The sequence below is a fragment of the Sinohyriopsis cumingii genome, chromosome 5 (genome assembly GCF_028554795.1).
Source record: "Sinohyriopsis cumingii isolate HCF-2022 chromosome 5, ASM2855479v2, whole genome shotgun sequence".
Taxonomy (NCBI): Eukaryota; Metazoa; Mollusca; class Bivalvia; order Unionida; family Unionidae; genus Sinohyriopsis; species Sinohyriopsis cumingii.
Window position 1 is genome coordinate 138,818,162 of NC_142965.1, and position 23,463 is coordinate 138,841,624.

The 23,463-nt window shown below is 33.0% G+C and overlaps 1 protein-coding gene across 1 annotated transcript in view; it reads left to right on the forward strand.

The window, feature by feature from the left end:
- The window catches only part of LOC149800354 (uncharacterized), a 102,168-nt gene that overhangs the window by 69,112 nt on the left and 9,593 nt on the right, over nt 1-23,463 (forward strand). Inside the window, exons 9-12 of the mRNA XM_089958397.1 lie at nt 7,470-7,559; nt 9,985-10,014; nt 12,073-12,147; nt 17,121-17,322. Coding sequence (XP_089814523.1) covers nt 7,470-7,559; nt 9,985-10,014; nt 12,073-12,147; nt 17,121-17,322 — 397 coding nt within the window. The remainder of the gene's footprint in view (nt 1-7,469; nt 7,560-9,984; nt 10,015-12,072; nt 12,148-17,120; nt 17,323-23,463) is intronic.

Below are 23,463 nucleotides of genomic sequence, written 5' to 3' on the forward strand. Positions count from 1 at the left end.
TCCTTGTTTGTGACGTCAACGATGACGTGAACTTTGAATCTCTACGTCTTACATATATATATATATATATATATATATATATATATATATATATATATATATATATATATATATATATATATATATGTATATATATATAGATATAGATATATATGCATTTTGTATTTAGCTAGAAGAAAACAAAAAATAAATATTTGGTCATGTATTCCATCTCTGCTTGTATCTCTCAATGTTTCATTTGACAAAATGTTCACTTTATTCCAAACCCAGTGGGACACATCATTCCAGAGGCTGATTATCACATTACATTCGCCAAACCAATGCATTTTCGCATAACGTACTTTTATCAGTATTGGACAATTTTATCTTATTCATAAGTGGATTCCTTGGTAAACTTATGTGAGTAATACGAAAATGAACCTTTGTAATTTTGAGTTTCGTGTTATTCTAAAAACTTTAGCATATATGTCAAGCTATTCATTCATATTGAAACTGAAAATTTCACTTCATTTATTTTCACTAGTTGATTTAGCATCTTTTATAAAAGTGAGTTGTAACAGTAATTACATCCTTTATTGTCATAAAATACACTGTTTGAATTGAACAGGATAAATGTTCTGACCACTATCGTATATATCTGTACATTTTAATCAAGTACATTCCACGATGGTTGTACCTTGAAAGGCAATGATATTCGTGTTGTTACCACATCTAGCTTTAAAGCTATCAGAGTCAACAATAATTCCCTGATCTGAAATGATATCACCAATATTCACGGTGTTTCCATGACATCTTCTCCTCTCCGTGGTGCATTTTTTGTCTCTTGTAACAGTTTGCAAGCCAGCAAAACATCATATGAAAAAGCATTTGTGGGATCTTTTTGGATAAGGTTACCAAATTTTCATTACTAATATGAACGTATACTTAATTTCGCATATTTTATATTCAAATAAATTGACCAGTATTTTGTGAGATGCATAAACTCCACAAATTCATGTTATTTTCAAAGCTAATATAAATTTATCAATATATGTCATCGCCAAGCAACCTTTAGAAAATGCTTGAATCATAACCAGTCTTTAAATTTGTCCACGTTTGAACTCATTATCAAAGTGAAAAATAATTCATTTAATTCCCTGATAAACTTTTGTGGAGGATTTGGTAAACAGATGAAAATATGATTACGCTTTGGAATAATTTAGGTTTTCAAAAATGTTATTTTACCAATTCTTCTGCGGATATAGCTCCTGCCAGATTTCGGTCGAATACTAGGCTGGTGGCAACTGATCTAACGCTGTGTTGAATAGGTGAATATGTCAATATGCCAGGTCGTGTATAGATTTAAATTAGTAAATTAACCAGGATAGCAGTCATGTTTATCATGCGCATTATTTATTTACAAAGCTTCTTTGAAGTATATTGTATACAAAACGCTCGAAGGAAGATATAAAAGTTGTTATATATATATATATATATATATATATATATATATATATATATATATATATATATATATATATATCAATACACATTAACTACATATCTTACTGGTAGCTATAACAATAGTAAATTGTTATTGTTATCAGTGGGATTTGTAAAACCTATTACTGCATCATTGAGACTATTACACTGTGTCGGCGTCTCACCTTAGAACTTCGCGCTGCACTGGTTTTTGTCGTATAGCTCTCAATTTCCTATACAAATATTTTTGAATTTATATTATAATAAGGTTTGATTAAAGTCATGGACGTCCAGTTAACGTTTGCTTATACGAAACATTTGTTCAGACTAAATTTGTAACACTAAACCCTAAACAGCCTACTGTGTTTTGTTTTTAGCTGTTTTTGGTATTATGTACCTTATTTTGAGATATGGTGTGTCCGGTGCACATTGTGTAACCATTTCCTGCAAATACCTGCGCATCTCTTCTCTTTTAACTTCACTTTCTAAACAAGTTGCTTTTATTTTCTCTGTCTTTATTAAAATGAGTTGTAGCCTCTTTGGCATTTTATATTCTTTTCCTTAATACCTATTATATCTCTTTGTGTGTGTTGTCATCTCTGAAAAATAAAATTAAATGATTATGATTCATTTCACGATAGCTTATAGTCTAATTTATTATATGTTTGCATTCTGTTCAAATTACTGATTATATTTCTTATGGAGGGCTTCTGCAATAACCCCTTACCATCCCTCCCAAATGCTATTTTCAGCTTAAGGGAGCTGAGTGTTTTCTGCCGACCTATGTTTTGGTCAGGCATAGTGATCTCCCCTTAGTTATAAGACTTGGCGGCAAAACCTAAGAACGTGTTAGTTACTACTAGAGCGGAATGCACTCTTTCTATGGATGTAACTGCAGGGACGCTGGGTGGGGGTTGGGTGTATGTGTGTTATAGTTGGGTCGGCAGTTTAGAGAGAAAAAAAAAGATGTGCTAAGAAAAATTCGTCTATTTCTTAAATACGTTACCCAATCTTAATACCATAGGAGAATAGGTAAAAGGTGGAAGGAGATGAATCCCCTTACCCCGGAGATGCCATCATCATAGTAAGCCTTTTAAATGAGTCAGTTGTCACTATAGAGGTAGTTGTCCCTCTGTATTATGCGATATGTTTGCTTGCTTCAAATGCATATATATATATATATATATATATATATATATATATATATATATATATATATATATATATATCTGCAGTTGAAGCAAGCAAACAGGACTTAACTATTTCCAGTCCTCTAATAACCTTCTTCTTTAGATTTAAGATATCCTAGCAAGTTCCGGTTAAATATAATGTAAATTCTTTAATATCATTAAAGTTTCAGTGTGCAAGCATATCTTACTGTTTATAATACTGTTTATAATAATGTTCGCTCGCCTTTATAAACCTAGTTGTCATAGCTACAACATAGAGTTAATCGTTCTTTTAAAATGAAGTAATTGTCGTTTGAAATATACAATGTTGAAGTAGTGATTATTGTGCTTGGACTTATTACATATGCGGGCATACATTGATACTAATGGCAAGGCTTTAACCCCAGATATAAGTTTCATATGAGCGGGGTTACAGACATGTCTCGTTGAGAATTATTTGAAAGAACATTAATCATTTCAGTAAGATTTCCAATAAATGTTTGAATTCAAACATGTGTACATGAATGACAATTATAAACCTAGGAGTTGCATATTTAATTTGCATACACTAGGTTTTCTAAACCGTTTTTAAAATGAATGTTCTATTTAATTTTGATTATGCCATGCACTCTGTCATAATGAAATATGATATCATTCATTGATATTCGTAAATTTAGCTGTTCTAAGAAGATTCATCACGGACGGAATGATTTCATTATGTTTAATGCTGGTTCGTTCTTCGTATTTTTATAGGCCCATGTTTTTATCCCAATAAATATGATCGCATATCATTTATAGGACCCTCGAAGGAAGTCCATGTACTGCAGGGTAAGACAGTGATTATTTTCAGTCGAACATTAGACTTCTATCTGCGTTGCTGTAACACCTAGCAAGACATTGAACTTTTCCATAGCTTAAAAATTGCACAGATCTCAGCGTGATTCCACAGAAACTTTACAAACCATTTTATATTGATTATTCGGTCATTATTCGTATATAATATTATATGGACAGTGGCCTATAGCACCACTTTCCAAATTCTCACAGTACTTGCAGCGTTCAGTTTGGCAGCTTTATCTGACAAAGTGTAAACCTACATTTTCATTTGAATAGGGTTCAATAATTGTGTCCAGAAACACTACAATCATTTTTTGTACTGGAGGATTCCAAAACTACCATGTAGATTCATAACATAAAATGCTATTAAAATATATACCTTTTCCAATTAAAAGGACAGCATATGTTCAAACAAAAACTACTTAAACTGTGTGTTAGCTTATTTAAATGTATCGATATCATAGTGCATAGCAAATGACCAATGGGGTTTATCATGGTTTACTAAATCAGTAAATGACATTTCGAATCAAGTACTACAAAAAAGAAATTTGCAACTCACGGACATTGTCGTTATAGTGAGAGTTATGTGAATAATGAGACAAAATACATTAATTATGTATGATGACAAATATGGTAAATATTTTTTCAATAGTCCGGAAAATGTGGTCTTGCATTAAGGGGGCTAGGACACAAAATTATGTGATAAACAAATCAGTTGTTCTACAGAAACCAATTCAGGCAGGTATTTGTTTTCGAAATTATATGTTGCGGCTCTTTTTTTCCAAAGTAACATTACGCCTCGTGCTACATATTTCTGATGAAAAAGACAACATTCTTACTTTAATCTGGGTAGCATCGGTATTCAAGTGGACCGTTCGTCACGTTGAGCATTCAAATGGTGACATTTATGTTTAAAGTTCACTAAACACTGTATTTTATGTCGAGTTTTAGTGTTCCATATCATCAAAATATAACGGCATAGTATTTTGAAAATGTTGTTGTAAAGATATAAGAAGCTTTAAAAACAGCTATAAAATAAAAGTCTTATCCCCGGCAATGGACCCATTGTATCCAATGTAAAATTGTATTGAGATGGTTATATAATAGGACAACATCTCTTATTACGTAGATTACTTTCTGGAGGGCCTTATTTCAATTAGTCCCACGGCGACAACGTTAGTTCGGTGACAACTGAACTCTCCATTTTTCATATTGACTTTATGTTTATTCATTTCCAGCAATTCGCTTGTATAAATACCTTTGCTTATTTGAATGTGAATTGTTGAAGTATAATTATACCCTAAAATATACAGCTCACACGAACATGTTTGTGTTTACTTAGCAAAGACAATATAATGGAACGGGCTGTCATGGTGACTGGCCCAAGCTAACAGACAATAAATGCAAAACAATGTCGAACGATCCGGCGTAAACAATATGAAGCATGTAAAGGAGGTCAGATTCAAAACAAGAGGCTACGACCTGTCTTTACATCTCAAGATTAAATCCGTTGGTATAAAACGTGCGATGTTCTCACGGAGATGAAAAGGTTCAAAGAACGTTTTGAAAAATAATTTTTCTTAATGATTCACAAAAATGATTTTGTCCATCAATTGTATAGCAAATAAAATACGTGTAACTGAAACCATGACACTATTTTCAATGAATGTTTCCTTCACCCAAAGTTTGATTCTCAGATTCCTTGAAAACTCATATTCGTGCCCTTATTTATTTGAAAAAATTCCCAGGCCCCTCTCCAACTCCAAACATTAAATAGTCGATTCCTTAGGCTCGCAATGATTTATTCGAAATATGAGCAACATATATGATAAGTTTTATGACCTTGGTCTCAATGTTAAAGCAAATAAAGATAGCAAACCTGTCGCAAAATGAATTAAATTTTATACTTATTCATGCTAATGAAAACGAAATCTATAAAGAGTTATATAAGGATAAAACTTATAAAAACCGTTAAGGTTAAAAACGTGAACAAAGTGATGACGGCCCCGTGGCTGTTGAATGTAACGTGTCGCTTTACACTATAAACAATCGGAGATGTTGTTTCCATTATAATGTACATTGTTTGCTTCGTAAGTCAGCGTTTGAAATACTTTCAATTCCCGTCACCATTATCTTTCAAGACCACTTTATTCGATGTACTTTAGCCATCTTTAAACACTCTGAATCAAGTGTATAGCAATGTTTAACATTGGGATTAATGATGTTTCTTATGCATTTATTTATTCATTTATCTATTCAACTAATTTTCATTGGAAAAGTTATTTATTTGTATTATGTTTTTATACAGTTCAGTTATTATTCACGTCAGTGGTGTCACGGAATGGAGCGAGCCTGTAAAACGTAAAGGACGTAACAATCAAGGGTATATTGATACAAAATAAATACATTATAGTTATGATAAACTACATTAACGTCTTAGAATTACCAAACACAAACAATAATTATACACGTCTCTATTCCTTAAACAGTGATCTCTTTATTGCATACTGATTCTTAAAGATGCCATGAAAATAATCCATCATGCGAAAACGATATTCTCTGCAAATGACAATAGAATAATGCATTTCTCACTTTCGTCTAGTTTATATTCTATGTTACATTTGTTCATTTTTGCATCATTATGTGTCTTCACTTTGTTTGTGCCCTTTCGTTAAATAGTACGACTGGTGGCCGGAGTGATTTATTTTCCGTACCAGAATCAAAAGAAGAGTAAGGAGCCAAGCATAATACTCTCTCTCTCTCTCTCTCTCTCTCTCTCCAGTCCGGCGTCCAAGTGGTTTGAGCGTCCGCCTCGGATGCGGAAGGTTGCTGGTTAGAACCTGGGCAGAGTCACAACAAAGGCTTATAAAAACGGTACTAACCGCTGCCTCGCTAAGCGCCATGCATTAAGAGGTTAGTGGTATGACTGGTCGGCCTGGGGTCGTCATAATGTGAATGGGTGGGACATCATGATACATGTCTGCTGCATGATGCCCCAGTGCCAGACATCACTATAAACTGCCACACTGCAGACATCGAGGTGATATGACTGAAAATTGTTGATCCTACGTTAAAAATCTAAATCACACCACACACTCTGTCTGTCTCTATGTCTGTCTGTCTCTCTGTATGTTGCACACTCATACACCCACATATAACAAGAAATGCAAACACACTTATATAAATTGCATGCATGCCTGATATGCAGCGAGGTACTCGTAAAGTCGACAACATGTAGATTTGTAATCTCACTATCCATTTTATGTTCTATATGACTGCTTTGGTTATTGTCTAACATAATCAAACTGTACGCACACAAGTGTAATTTAACGTGTTAGAAAAATAACACAACCTTATTTAATTTAGGCAAGTCTTTCTTCTCGGGAATCACGTTGAATTGAGTAATGATATAAAAAGCAGAGATGTGATTATTTGTCAAATTTCCATCCATCAGTATAACAAAAGAACAATTATTTGGATCCAGTTAGCCTCTGAGGTGTTCCAACTCAGCGACAAAGCACAACATTTCTTAAATATCTTTCATCGAATAACATCAACGGTTCCACAAAATACTAGTCTCCAAATTCTTATTGGTTGATTCAATGCACAATGTATCCACATCTATAGGAATGTATCCATCTCCTGTAATTACTCAGACAATCAAATAAACATAGCAATTCTGAAAGAAACAAAGATGAATTCATAAAGAACACGTTCTATATATTTTCCTTTCTTTTTTGTCTGAAGGACAAATAAAAAGGTTGGATTCAAACAATGATCACAACCTTTTTAAGCAATAGAATCCTTAAACATCAATTAAATGAAACAGAAAAATCGAGGTTTTCTTTTCCAATTATGACAATCTTATTTTCGTAGTTATGTTAAAAATTGGAACAATATGCATTTAAACAAAACCGGCACTGTTTGATACCATATACATTTAGCATGAGATTAACACATTTAAATATTTATTTTATTTAATAACACAGTTCTCTCATGTAGGGCGCGTTTTGAAGATGGGAGAACTAAAGAAGGCGAGACGGCGAGACTGGACGGCACGAGCGATCTGAATGAATCGAGAAAAAATGCTAGGTATTTCACTACATATCTTTTCCATAGTTACAAAAAAGTTTCAATTATATATATATATATATATATATATATATATATATATATATATATATATATATATATATATATATATATATATATATACAAGTAGCATAATTGATCATTGCGATGCACAATCATTGGTTATATATATCGTATGCGGCTAAGACAGAGATTATTGTATTTATTAACTCTGATATTTAAGTTAAGTAATTGTTAATGTATAATATATGGCACAGATTAATCCTCCTTGCTTACCACACTGTGTACTACCAAATCATAGACAATTGTAGAGCAGAACATATAATTTACTTTAAAAATATAGTATTCATTTAATAGGAGAATTGGTAAGAGGTGGAGGGAGGTACATCCCCTTACCCCGGAGATACAATATCCGGTTCCCTAAGGTATGCGAGACAGCTTCTTGGTACTCCGACTGGAGGGGACTCAATCTGTCGTGACACGAGTTCAAATAGTGAAATTTTAGCCGCGCAAATATAGTGGAAGTCGTGAAGTCGTGTCTTAAGAAGCTGTCGATCGACCTGGAATGGTAACATGTTGATCTGCGCATATAGGTCCTGCCAGATTCCTGTCGAATACTAGGCTGGTGGCAGCTGATATAACCTTGTGAGCCGAAAGATGTCATAGTATGTGCCTCTTTTCGTATGTCTGACTCTAAACACGGACAATATTGATTGCCTAGGTGAAACACGGGATATGTGAATGCTAGCTAGATCAGATACAAAGATGGCACAATGCCTTCCAGTGATTAAATGGCAAGTCATATATGAAAGGTTTAATTATTTCAGATGGCAATCTTCATCATTGAGAACACTGTCCTACCACATATTGCCCGTGACACGCTTTTGATGAGTTTTGTTCAGTCTATTTTTCATTGATGACATTGCTATAAAATAGGCTTTTGTAATTTCAGCTTGTGTAGCATATATTGTTCCAAGTAATTCCCTTATCCGTCTTTGTTTGCCACATAATTCATTCATTATTATATGCTTGTTAGTCATATTTATCTTTCAAACACTCAGAGTTCTCATCCTCCTTTATACTGTTATGTATGTGTTATGCTCTGTTCGAATTCATTGGTGGTAACGTTTCCGATTGAGAGGTGTGCTTTTGTTATCCATTCTTGGTGAAACTTGTGCCTTTTACACGTCGTTTTTGCTTAATGATGCAATATTGTCAGCTGGTCTCCAGCTTTTATAAGATTCATTATGTACTTAGTAACCCACAACCAGGTGCATTTACTGGTTCAATGTGTTGGTCTTCCAAGTCTTTTTAACTTTAATTATGTCATCTTGATTCGGATGTCAGATAAATTGTGTTAATACACCCTGTCCATATACACTCTCACTTCAAATCTTCCAAAATAATAAATGAAGAATGACCTAAACGCACTTGCCTAGTTTTAAATAGTTTATAAATAAAGTTACAAAATAGAGTTTTGTAATGATTGGTCTGACTTCTGACGTTTTAAGTTCGGCGCCCAATCTGATGGTAAGCCTTTCAAAAGTGTCAGTTGTCACTATAGAGTCAGTTAACCGTCATTATTATGCGATCTGTATGCCTTCTTCAACTACATATATATATATATATATATATATATATATATATATATATATATATATATATATATATATATATATATATATATCTGCAGTTGAAGCAAGCAAACAATAATCAAATATTTCCAGTCCTATCTACTTATCTCTAATAGCCTTCTTCTTTAGATTTAAGATATCCTAGCAGGTTCCGGTTAAAAATATATGTAAATTCTTTAATATCATTAAAGGCTCAGTGTTCATGCATATCTTACTGTTTATAGTACGCTTTGATCGCCTTTATAAACCTAGTTATCATAGGTACAACATAGAGTTAATCGTTCTTTTAAAATGAAGTAATTGTCGTTTGAAGTGTACAAAGTTGAAGTAGTGATTATTGTGCTTGGACTTATTACATATGCGGGCATACATTGATACTAATGGCAAGGCTTTAACCCCAAATATAAGTTTCATATGAGCGGGGTTACAGACATGTCTCGTTGAGAATTATTTGAAAGAACATTAATCATTTCAGTAAGATTTCCAATAAATGTTTGAATTCAAACATGTGTACACGAATGACAATTATAAACCTAGGAGTTGCATATTTAATTTGCATACACTAGGTTTTCTAAACCGTTTTAAATGAATGTTCTATTTAATTTTGAGTATGCCATGCACTCTGTCAGAACAAAATCTGATATCATTCATTGATATTCATAAATTTAGCTGTTCCAAAGCAGCTTCAACACGCACGGAATGATTTCATTATGTTTAATGTTGGTTCATTCTTCGCATTTTTACAGGCCCATGTTTTTATTCCAATACTTATGATGATATATCATTTATAGGACCCTCGCAGGAAGATCATCTACTGCAAGGTAAGACAGTGATTATTTTCAATCGAGCATTAGGCTTCTATCTGCGTTGCTGTAACATCTAGTAATACATTGAACTTTTCGATAGTTTATGTGTACATTGCATAGATCTCAACATGATTCCAAAGAAACTTTACAATCCATGTTACATTGATTATTGGGTCATTATTCGTATATACTATTATATGGACAGTGGCCTATAGCACCACTTTCCAACTTATCACAACACTTGCAGCGTTCAGTTTGGCAGCTTTATCTGACAAATTGTATACCTACATTTTCATTTGAATAGGGTTCAATAATTGTGTCCAGAAACACTACAATCATTTTCTGTACTGGAGGATTCCAAAACTACCAAGTAGATTCAATATATAAAATTCTATTAAAATCTATACCTTTTCCAATTAAAAGGACAGCACATGTTCAAACAAAAACTACTTAAACTGTGTTAGCTTATTTAAAATGTATCGATATCAAAGTGCATAGGAAACGACCAATAGGGTTTACGATGGACATACTGATTTACTAAATCAGTTAATGATATTTTTAATCAAGTTCTACAACAAAGAAATTTGCAACTCACGGACGTTGTCATTATACTGTAAGTTACGTAAATAATGAGACAAAAATACATGAATTATATATGATGATAAATATGGTAAGTAACTTTTCAATAGTCCGGAAAACGTGGTCTTTTTTTCACGGAACTAGGACACAAAATTATAATGTGATAAACAAATCTATTGTTATGGGCACCGATTCAGGCAGGTATTTGTTTTAGAAATTATATTTTGCTGCTCTTTTTTTCCAAAATAACATTACGCTTCGTGCTACATATTTCTGATGAAAAAGACAACATTCTTACTTTAATCTGGGTAGCATCGGTATTCAAGTGGACCGTTCGTCACGTTGAGCATTCAAATGGTGACACTTATCTGTTTAAAGCTCACTAAACACTATATTTTATGTCGAGTTTTCGTGTTCCAGATCATCAAAATATAACGACATAGTATTTTGAAAATGTTAATGTAAAGATATAAGAAGCTTTATAAACAGCTATAAAATAAAGATCATATCCCCGGCAATGGACCCATTATATCCTATGTAAAATTGTACTGAGATGGTTATATAATAGGACAACATCTCTTATTACGTAGATTACTTTCTAGAGGGCCTTATTTCAATTAGGCCCACAGCGACAACGCTAGTTCGGTGACAACTGAACTCTCCATTTTTCATATTGACTTTATGTTTATTCATTTCCAGCCATCAGCTTGTATAAATACCTTTGCTATTTTGGATGTAAATTGTTGGAGTATAATTGTATCCTAAATATACAGCTCACACGAACATGTTTGTGTTTACTTAGCAAAGCCAATATAATGGAACGGGCTGTTATGGTGACTGGCCCAAGCTAACAGACAATACATGCAAAACAAAGTCAAACGATCCGGCGTAAACAATATGAAGCATGTAAATGAGGTCAGATTCAAGACAAGAGGCTCATCTCCAACTCCAAACATTAAATGGTCGACTCCTAAGATTCACAAAAATTTCTTTGAAATATGAGCAAAATTTATATAAGTTTTAGGACCTTGGCCTCAATGTTAAAGCAAATGATGATAGCAAACCTGTCACAAAATGAATTAGTTTTATACTGATTCATTCTAATGAAAACGAAATCTATAAAGAGTTATATAAAGGATTAAGCTTATAAAAACCGTTAAGATAAACGTTAAAAAAGTGATGAGGTCCCCGTCGCTGTTACATGTAACTTCTCGGTTTATACTATAAACAATCGGAGATGTTGTATCCATTATAATATACACTGTTTGCTTCGTAAGTCAGCGTTTGTAATACTTTCAATTTCCGTCACCATCATCTTTCAAGACCACTTTATTCGATACAACTAAGCCATGTCTAAACACTTTGCATCATGTTTTAGCAATGTTTAACATTGGGATGAATGATTTTTCTTGCGGATTTATTTATTCATGTATCTTTTCAATTAATTTTTATTGGATAAGTTCTTTATTTGCATTATTTGTATTTTGTTTACAGTTCAGTTAATTTTCCAGTCAGTGGTGTCACGGAAAGGAGCGAGCCTGTGCCGCTTAAAAGACGAAACAATCAAGGGTATATTATTACAAAATAAATAAATTATAGTAATGATAAACTACATTAACGTCTTAGAATTACCAAAAGACAAACTATAATTATATACGTCTCTATTCCTTAAACAGTGATCTCTTTATTGCATACTGATTCTTAATGATGCCATAAAAATAATCCATCAAGCAAAAACGATATTCCCTGCAAATGACAATAGAATAATGCATTTCTCACTTTCGTCTAGTTTATATTCTATGCTACAATTGTTTATTTTTGCATCATGATATGTCGTTCCCTTGTTTGTGCTCTTTCGTTAAAGAGTACGACTGGTGGCCGGGTTGATTTATTTTCCGTACCAGAAACAAACGAAGAGTAAGGAGCCAAGAATAATACTCTCATTCTCTCTCTCTCTCTCTCTCTCTCTCTCTCTCTCTCTCTCCAGTCCGGTGTCCAAGTCATTTGAGCGTCCGCCTCAGATGCGGAAGGTTGCGGGTTAGAACCTGGGCCGAGTCATAACAAAGACTCATAAAAATGGTACGAACAGCTGCCTCGTTAAGCGCCCTGCATTAAGACGTTAGTGTTATGACTGGTCGGCCTGGGGTCATCATAATGTGAATGGGTGGAACATGATGATGCTTATCTGCTGCATGATGCCCCAGTGCTAGACATCTCTGTAAACTGCCACACTGCAGACATCGAGGTGATATGACTGAAAATTGTTGAAGCTACGTTACAAATCGTAATCACACCACACACTCTGTCTGTCTGTCTATCTGTCTGTCTGTCTCTCTGTATGTTGCACACTCATACACCAACATATAACAAGAAATGCAAACATACTTATATAAATTGCATGCATGCTTGATATGCAGCGAAGTACTCGTAAAGTCGACAACATGTAGATTTGTAATCTCACTATCCATTTTATGTTGTATATGGCTGCTTTGGTTACTGTCTAACATAATCAAACTGTAGCACACAAGTGTAATTTATGTGCTAGAAAGATAACTCAACTTTCTTTAATTTAGGCAAGTTCTTATTCTTGCTTGCCAATTAGTTTTTTTCCCTGATTCCAGTCAGATTAGAATCATGTCACTGTGTCGGAACGGTAAGCATACATTATCCTTACCGAAAGTCATCTTGACAATACAAAAGTATGGCACTTCTTTTAAGTACAGTCAAACAAATTAATACTCAGATTGTCAAACTTATACGCTTTATGATAGAGCTGAAAAGCGGGCAGGCAGGTCTACCATTATCGTAGCGACATTTATGTATTTCTTCATCAATTGGATCAATGGTTTTGAATAAATGTTGTGATAGTTGACAGTATGTAATGTTAATGACAGTAAACATACTTTAGCTTTGAGATGTTAATATTTAATCCTGTCTGAATTTTATATGTTATACTTGGTGTCACGAGTTCTAACGTTCAGTGTTTATGATTCTGTCCACGACATCACTTTTAATGAACCTAACAATATTGTCCACGATATTATACTGATCGGGTTTTCATAATATAATCACCCACCGTTTATCGTCACTCTTACAATGACCACTTAATTAGAAGCGTTGAATGATTTTGTCTTTTTCAACTTAGAGAACAACTATTTTCAAATAAAATAAGACATTATACTTAAATAATTGACATCCGTGTATTACGATGCAACCTTTGAGAATTATAATAAGGCCTTATTTAAGCAAATAATACTGTCAAAATAAGTTCCTAACCTGGCTAACTTCACGAAGCATACAGACAGTTTTAACAAAAAATAAAAACATAAGTGCCCAACTGTTACATCCTTACTCGGTTTATCCTGTGGAATGATCTGGAGTCAAAGAGTCGTGTTCACTACTGTTAAATTGTCAGAAACAGTATTTTAGATGTAGCAATTCTCTTGAAAATATACTGTGAAATAATATTATTGATAAGCATGTTCCATTTCCTTGAAATATATTTATGATCCCAGATCACCTCTTTGTATAGAGATATGTCGTTGTGGATTATTATATCAAAGGGTGTGCTCATGTTCTTTAACAATTCTCACTTTAAGTCTGATCTCAATGTTCTGACTAGTTTATAAAATCATGGCGTTTTTAAGTTCTTTTTCTTACTATGTCTAAATGACGAATTATACAAAGATAAACCTGATCTAGATTTGAAACAGTTTCTGAGTTGCGGCATACGTTCCATCACCCTCAGCCCCATCCGTTGAAAATATATGAGCAATCGAGATCAAACCGCTCTTCTATAGTTATATTCCTTTCTTTCTGCAAACAAAGGTTTAATGGATTTAGATTTTTCATTGGGTAAATGTTGATCTTTAGTATGATGCATGATATTTTTTACAAACGTCTTAACCATGATCATTCTTGTAATTGGTGTTAACGCTTGCACAATCTGATATAATCATCAAATTGTAAGATGATTGAAAATTAAATAATTCTACAGAAAATATTCTTTACCATTTAGGAGCAAAATGTATGATATTTTACAAAGTTTAAACATTCGTTAATGCCTTAGCTCATCCTTAAACTGTTGGCAATGATAGCCCTTCGCTGAGTACCTCGGGGTATTGTTTACTTTCTGTTTTTGAAATTTTGGCAGCAGATAAAAAAATATCCTAGCTTTAATTTTTCGAATTAAAGTTTTGAACTGCCACATAGACGACGGGAGATATAAGGTTGAAAAAAATGTCCAACCTTTTGTTTTTGTTTTATAATAGATTAGCATTTACAATGGCTGGAAACGTTTCCATGTATGCTGCTCTCGGTCGGTTACCGATAAAGATATTATATTGTTAGTCCTTTAATTAGTTTGCTGAAAGAAATAAAGGCGTAATTTAAATTTGTTTTCTAAGGTCATAGGTGTAATTATTGACTTTTTCAAAATACATGCAGGCCGTCACTGTTTGTTTTTGAGTTTAGACGCATGTAGCTGTTTAATCGATTTATTTGCCAGTCATGTTTGCCATAGGGATTATACAAGAAGTGCTGTGTGTAAAAGTCAACCGGAGCAAGGAGAAAATTAGTTTTAGCAAACGGGTTGAATGTCTTTCCTGAGAGCTATATCCAACATACAAAAAGCAGACTGCGTTTGATTGATTTTCGTGAATGTTCAGTTACTAAGTACATACATTGTACTTCAGATGTTTTAGAAACGGGGACTTTTTTAAATACCATATTGTGTACACGAAGGGCATGTTATATAACCATGTTTGAATTCTGCTGACTCCAACAGCTCAAAGCAGACATAATGTTAGAATAAACAATTACCAACATCCATGTCTCAAAATCATGTATGTCCTCATCGATGTACAAGTTTTAACACATACAATTCATCTGTGTTCTGTACAAACAGGAAACTAGCGCTAGGTAACATTTATAACTTATGTTCCAAGACATACTTTATCAAGCTTCAGAAATATGAATGGTTATCAGTATGTATTCCCTAGCACATTGCAAGGGGATGTCATTCAAAAAGATTGGAAAAACCCTAACCGTTCCTAGATACATATTACACATAAGAGGTGGATATATATCACATATAAGAGACCAAACTGTGTAATAGCTTTTGAGAGAAAGTTTACTTCAGGTTCACATTTGTGTGGTTCTTTACACATCGCATTACAAATGGTACTTGATGCTTCATTTAGAATAGATTCCTGCAAAAGGCAGGAAACAATGTCTGAACAGAGTTCCTTTCTTTCGAGTTGTAATACTTAAATACTGTTTGTAATGCAAACAGTATGCATTCAACTTATTCCAATGATATCAAGCTGCTACTACTATTAACACTGCCCCCATGGTATGAAATGGTGTTCACTGAAGGGATGTGCAATTTTCAGCAGAGGGGCTACCTTCCGATTATGTACTATTTCAGTACGTCATCTTAAACATAACGAAACAAGTTTATATTATTTTTGTTTATGTATTTCTAGGCAACGTAATGAATGCTGTGTATTATCAGGCGACAGTCACATGTGACCAATCAATAGCCCCCAACCCTTATAGTGTTACGCTTTCTAGACACAATTTACGATAACAGCGCCTTGGCATTTAGAAGGTGATCTCCATGCATATTATAATCAGAGAAAAACGGATGAAAGAAGGATATTAAGTTGTTGAAATCCATATAAAATAAACCATTTCATAAATGTTCTGGATAGTTTAAATATATATATTGTTTTCAAGTAACTGCAGATAACATTTCCCATGCAATTCCAAAACATTTATTATATCTTGGACAAGAGGGACCATTAAATGCAGACACCAGTAGAGAGAAAACTTGCATGAACAAGTTAAACAAAACAAAGCATATATCCATCCATCCATCCCTACCTGCCTGCCTGCCTGCCTGCCTGCCTACATACCTACCTACCTACCTACCTACATACCTACCTACATACATACATACATACATACATAAGAGAGGTGTTGAAATGTTGAAATGTTTAGAATAATTTGTTATTACCTTTTGTTTCTTTGAACACTGTAAATAAATGTAAGGTCAATAGACAAAGCAACGCTCCACACAATAACATGCACCTTCACATGCAGCACCGCGGACACTGCTGATAAATGCATGTGACGTAATACTGGTAATGTGTGACCTAAAATTGGCGGAGAAAAATAATTTGCTACTATACAAAGAGCATACTTTAAAATCCGGGATCACTTCGGGTACTCTCTGGCTGATATCAAGGCCTAATTGGATACAGTTTATGGATGCAATTCTCTTCATATCCTAGTATTTGGGTGGTTTCGTCATTTATAAGATGGTAGCAAATTCATGAGAAATAAACCCCGTTCTGAAAGGTACATGGGAAATACTGTGAGGGGTGTATTGACGTATTGTTTACTTAGAAGGAATTTTGTTGCGCAGCACATTAATATTCTGAACTTGATGAATACCCTTCATTCATATGTACATACAGACAGACAGCACATATATGTACATAAACTTGAGCTCTAATAGTTTGAACATTTTGATGCAGGTTAAGTGAAATACGAGCTTTGAAACTGATTGACAACAATCCAAACATAACTGATCTGAGTGATGTTAAGAGGCCCGAAAAGTTAGTGGATCAATTTTCGGAGTTGTATGACAACGAGTGGACAGACGCATATGAGCAGCTAACAGAGACACAAGGCCAAACGGAGGTCCAGTCTGTGAATCTGCTTCTTCAGGCTCTCAAGGTAAGAGTAGAGTAATTCAGATTTTTGTTTTTTATTACTCAGTGGTTACGTACGTCTAAATGTATTATTTCAGATTTGAAATCTGTCAAAGTTGATCAACTGTTCTCTATGTTCCATGTAATAGAATGAAATCGCTGGTTTGCTGAAAATAAATACAAAAATTTCAATCCTGTTTTTGTTTTTACTAAGAAGCCTACGTATAAGTAAATTACATCGAAGAAAGGCTTCAAACTAATATCATTTTAGTGAACGCTGCGTTGTTATAGACAATTAAGATAGTATTCGTGCCGTTAAGACATTACGTACTGATAGCAATATATCTTTAAGACGTTTGTGAAGATTTCATGTATAATAGTTTCTTTGGGACATATATCAAATTTGTAATTGTTATGAAATTGCAGTAAATATAAATCGTATTGATTGATTATATTTAATATTAAAGCATAATTTAGATGCAGGTCATACAATTAATGATAATGATAGCATTAATGTGGCCGTTACGGTAAAGGTACTGATAACGGAAAGAAGAATATTTTGGAAAAGGTGTAGAAGATCACTTATAAAATAGAGATATAGCAATCATGATAACGATGTAATAACAAGCTGCTATCAAGTTTAAAAAATGTAGTAAATGTATGATTAGAGCATGGTTCTAAGTATCGTGACATACGTATATTTATATGTTTTACATAATTTAGTTAGCTCACATTATCATTAGCTTACCCTTATTCAGTTCAAAAAAGGTGCTTAAAGAATATATATATATATATATATATATATATATATATATATATATATATATATATATATATATATATAATAATCACATACAAATGAAAATTAATGCTGAAAGGATTTAAATAAGAAATATTAAATATCAATTTAGAAACATGAATACTTTTAAAGGGTTTAAAGACAAAATATAAAGTACTATTAAGGAAATTAAAAAGAAATTAAAAAGGGATTAAACGTATACAGACTATTATTAAAAGATCGCCGATAAAAGTAGCAAAACAAACATTTGTTTTCTTAACATTTTAATATATTGTTTTATAAACAACAAACTAAAATGGGAGCTACACGAGCCTCCTTAAAACCAAATTGGCAGCCAAGAAAAAGAAAGCCTAAATGGTATTAGCTGAACAATTCACCAAATTGGAAAACAAGCAACTAAAAGGTTAGCAAAGTTTGAACATTTATAGATCCAGCTATTACTTGGACTTTGACACATTCATTTAAACAAGTCGCCAATAGGAAAAAAAAGCTAAAGCTGCTTTAGCCAAACAATTAGCCAAAGCTGTAATGCAAGCCGTGAAACGTTGACCCAGGGAGGAAAGAGCTATCAAGTTGCTAGCCAAATTATTTGCCAAAGCTAAAAAAAAGTCAGCTGAAAATTCAGCAAGGCTTTGGTATGCTACGGAATTAGCTCCTAAAAGGGTTCCAAAATGTTTAATTAAACATTCTGCCAAGGAATGTAGGGTATCTAAGTGAATAGGAATAAAGGTGGAAAAGGCACAATAATATAAAATGGTTTCATTACCGGCAGGTAAAACTACAACACTGTACAGAAGTAAATACCCTAATTAGGAACAAACACAAAACCCAATACTTGGTATGAACGGTATGGTATAGACGTTCCTGAATCATTCGTACAAACATACTAACCAGCAAGTAAACTATCTGAAAAGATGATAGATTTCAAGAAGAAGAGCAACCAGACAAAAGCTTTAAATGTGATTCTAGAGAATAGACAGAACCGAAATATAAAGGCCAGTAATCAAAGAGCAATTAAAAAATGTTTGCTGCTAGTTGTATGATAAAACCATCCTATTTAATCATTGATAAACAAAAGGTTAAAGAAATTTTCTAATAAAATGATATTTAAGCTATATATGCTCTCGTGAGAAATCTGTCAAAAATACGTCGTCCACTACATTAGCGTCTAGTACTTAAAAGTAAATGTGATAAAAGGAGTGGTGATGAATATTGGGCGTACATGCTTACAGAAGAGTGCAAATGTAGATGATAGTAATATTGGTAAAACTTTCCTGTTTTTAGGCTATGGTTCAAGTTTTACGCCAATACATGATTTGTGTGTCAGGATTTGACTGCAAAGTTAAAAGTATTTCACTCATAAATCTAAATATGCCAGGCTAATCGTATTTAAGATTGTGTCTGAATATAAAATATATAAAATAATGAAAAATGGTGATGAATGAAAACAAGTATTGTTTGGAATGCCCTGTTTAATCAGCATTAGAGCCTCATAACAAATATCCACAAAAGCAACGAAATACAACCATTGATTACACAAAGAAGTTAGGTCCCATAAACTTGAATTGTCAGTACAAATAAATTATATAAAACAATTTGAAAAGTTCAACAATTCGTGCATTAATGTTTTGGGTAAGGTAGTTGCCGTTATCAATCATGCATAAACTAACACATCACCCACTAAGCTGCTGATTTACGGTTCACATTAGAACTAATACAGAAAAAAAACTATGTGTGAATACAGTATAATTTACCTTTAGTAAATATAACTCAGATAAAGCACATACAACTGTGCATGTATATATTGCATTAATATATTCAGAAGACAAGAGCTGGATAATCATTGTACAGTCTAAATGTGTCAGAGCAAAGGGTTGCATATCTTATTGAAGAACATAGTTTAATTCATTTTAAAAATTATCAAAGATATGTACCTGTTATATTTGCAGTATATGCTAATTGTGAAGCTGTTAAAATAAAAACGAAAGTTGGTGAGAAAAGAGAAATAATTACAAAAGTACACCATGATCTTTTTTGGTATTTGTGGGTAAGAGTTGGTGGTGAAATAATAGTCTATGAAGCAACCAATTCCATTTGGAGGATATTAAAAGATTGTCCTACAAACTGACAACTGGAGAGAGAAAAAAATCCAGATGATGATTCCATTTGTTAAATTCCTCAAGTTTACCCCGAAGAGTTAAATGATGATCACATTGATTATCCATTAGGCACAGATTCCATTAGAAGAAAATATCATTGGCATTCATTAAATTTTAAACACTGTTTTTCGCGCAAAGATATAAAATAATTTGGATAGTTACAATTGTGTACCAATCTTATCGAAAAAAGAGAAATATATAAATATATTATGGAATATACAGACTAAATATATCCTGAGGGTGGAACATTACAAGAATTAAATGCGTACTGAGATTATATGAACCATGATGAACGAAATCATTTATTATTTTAAAACAGAATTGAAAAGCTAAGGAAAACAACGAGGTAGTGAGTTTTGAGTCACATTTGTACAACATAATAATAAGCGCTGTTGCTAGGGAAAGATGGTATATAGTAAGTTTAGTAGATTTGCACATAAATTGTTTTGAAATAAAATACAGAATATGAAAATTATTTGCTCACTTATTCCACGAAAGATCTTTAATGACGAACTGTTCTAGATCATCACGACAAAATTAATAATAACATTTAATCAATGTATACAGGAGTGCAGAAATGAATTTATCAAAATGGTTGTTATATGAATTTTACTATAACGATTTAAAGAAACAAAATATAATGATAAAATATCTCTTGTTATATAATGATACAGACTTTGTAATAATAAAGGTACGTACTGAAGGTGTGTATAAAGTTATTAAAGAAAATATACATTGCGATGATAAAGTATGATATCCGAAGGAGAAGGAGAATTTTATAATGTGTAAATAAAACAGAAATTAGCATTGAGTTTCTGCGCTTCAAATTATCGATTTATTCAATAACGTTTTTAAAATAATGCTAATAGCAAACAAACTAAATGTGTAAATGTCCCTGCTGTAATGAAGCAATAAACCATAACCTTCTTAATAATATATTGTTCTGGGAACAAACTATATCATAAAATGCAAACAATAACAGAAAGGAACAACAACAGTTTATTTGACAAAACCAGGTACAAAATTGACGCCTAAGCTCAGTAGTAATATACTAAATATAAAATAAAAGCATAAATAAACAGTTGAATCATGCATATCTTTACACTTACCGAACGCTTGTGTCTTTTTTCTTGTACCCGCGTTTAAATAATTTCATTGCCAAAATAAGTCCTTTCTTGCGCTTTGTAATTCAGGTTCATATAATGTTCCATCCAGTCTTACACTATTTAAACATTTTAATACATAATTAGTTGCGTTGGTCAATGTTCGTTTTACTAGTTTGAAGATCCGTGTATTCAGTTTAGTTTCATGTTACCTTTTTAACTATTTTAATTTTTTACATTTTGAGGCATAAAGTTACCAATTCACGTATTTGGATATCGGATTCATTTTCTTTAAATATATAATATCATATTGATTCAAATAAACAATAAACTCATTTAAAGTCTGCTGGCGTCTGCAATTGTAATTTTAATAGTATTACTTCTTGTATGATCATAGTTATCTACATATTTGGCAAAACTTCTAAATATCCTTTTTGATATTTGCCGTGAAATTCGTATAGTTCAATCTGAACGTCTTAGGGCTTTATTGATTTGATAATGTCTTCATTTTTATAATAGTTCAAGTTTTATTCATGAATATTTACAAAATGTGTCAAAAACAGTTAGTAAATTGTTGCATGTCAACGAAAACGGCTGATGTATTGACTTTTTGTATCTGTTATTACGAGCCTCTATTTTGTTCATTTCAAGACCTTATTCTGTTTTTTATATTTACGTAAATCCAGTTTATTCTTAAACTTTATGTTTGATTTGACGATTAATGTTTGTGTTGCTTTTCCTGGTATTGTAGCATCAACATGGGTATTTAGTTTATTAAGCATAACCTGTATGCCTTTATAATTTAGTTGTGTCAATACTATAACAACATTCATGTCATTTCCACATATAGCTTCTAACTATTTGCTTTAGGCCAATGTCTAATGGGTTTTCAGGTCCACAACTCACAAAATCGGTAACCAATTAACATTGTACCATATTTTGATAATAAAACTAAAGGAATTTAATGGATATCTATTTTACTACATATTGTTTGTGTTGTCAATTTTTCCCAACCAAACATTGAACAAACTGCTTTCGTAATTCTATAAGTTATCATTTGTATCAATGTGCCTGTATACTTCACATATTACCATTTCTCCTTCAAATATATTCCCCAATCTCATTAAAGTTAGGATATAAGTATACTACCTCCCGAAACCAGCCATACTAAAAGACAAAGATCGTAGCTTTTCGTCTATTTAATATAGACAAATGCCAATAACACTTGCCCTCAACCACCCCATGCCACCACCCGGTGTAGCCAGCTTTGAAGCGTCGCTGCCGTGTTGATACATGCATGAAACTACCTCCTGGTATCCAAGGCAATATTATACGCTTTTATTAGCAGCTACTTCCGAATTGGAATGATTGTGTTCCTTTGTCATTGCTACACAGTTGGTATGCGTTACTTTTATATTTTCTTCAGTATTTTGGATGAATTTGCTATTTACGGTCTTAGTCTTTAAGAATCATTATAACACAATTATAACACATTATAACACAATGGCGACCACGCTATCGTTGTAGATGTCTTACTGAGTAATACTTACTACGTCATGTTAGTATCCGGTGTATAATTGCATCTAATTTACGCACTGAATTGCTTCTTCTAATATGTTCTACTAGTTATCCTTAATTTTGTGTAGTTTTAGTCTGTGATAGTGACCACGTGCACTAAATGTAAACATATTCACGACCATTGAAGACAACCATGACAAGTTCCTGGGATGCACCAGATGCACATTTTTTTGCAACATGTGTAAGACTTGGTCTAAGGTCTTTTAGTCAACATTATTGCAAATAGCAGAGAAAGGAAAGTATTCGAGAACCAAATATCGAAAGGACGAGGTTGTGTTAAGTCTCCACCCTATATAAACATCTACAGTGAGCCGTGTGTGGGACGCCCACACCCCCAATTATGGCGTCAGGAAGGTATGAGTACGTCAAAATGACTGGAAGAAAAATTATCAAAAGGGTTACATTCATCTACCGTTAAACAAATCCGTTTCGCATGTTCTTTGTCTGGTACATGAGACGACGACGCAATTAATAACTTCACGGCAAATGTCGCCTCTTGTCCCTTCCGTGTCTCAGACAGGAATTTA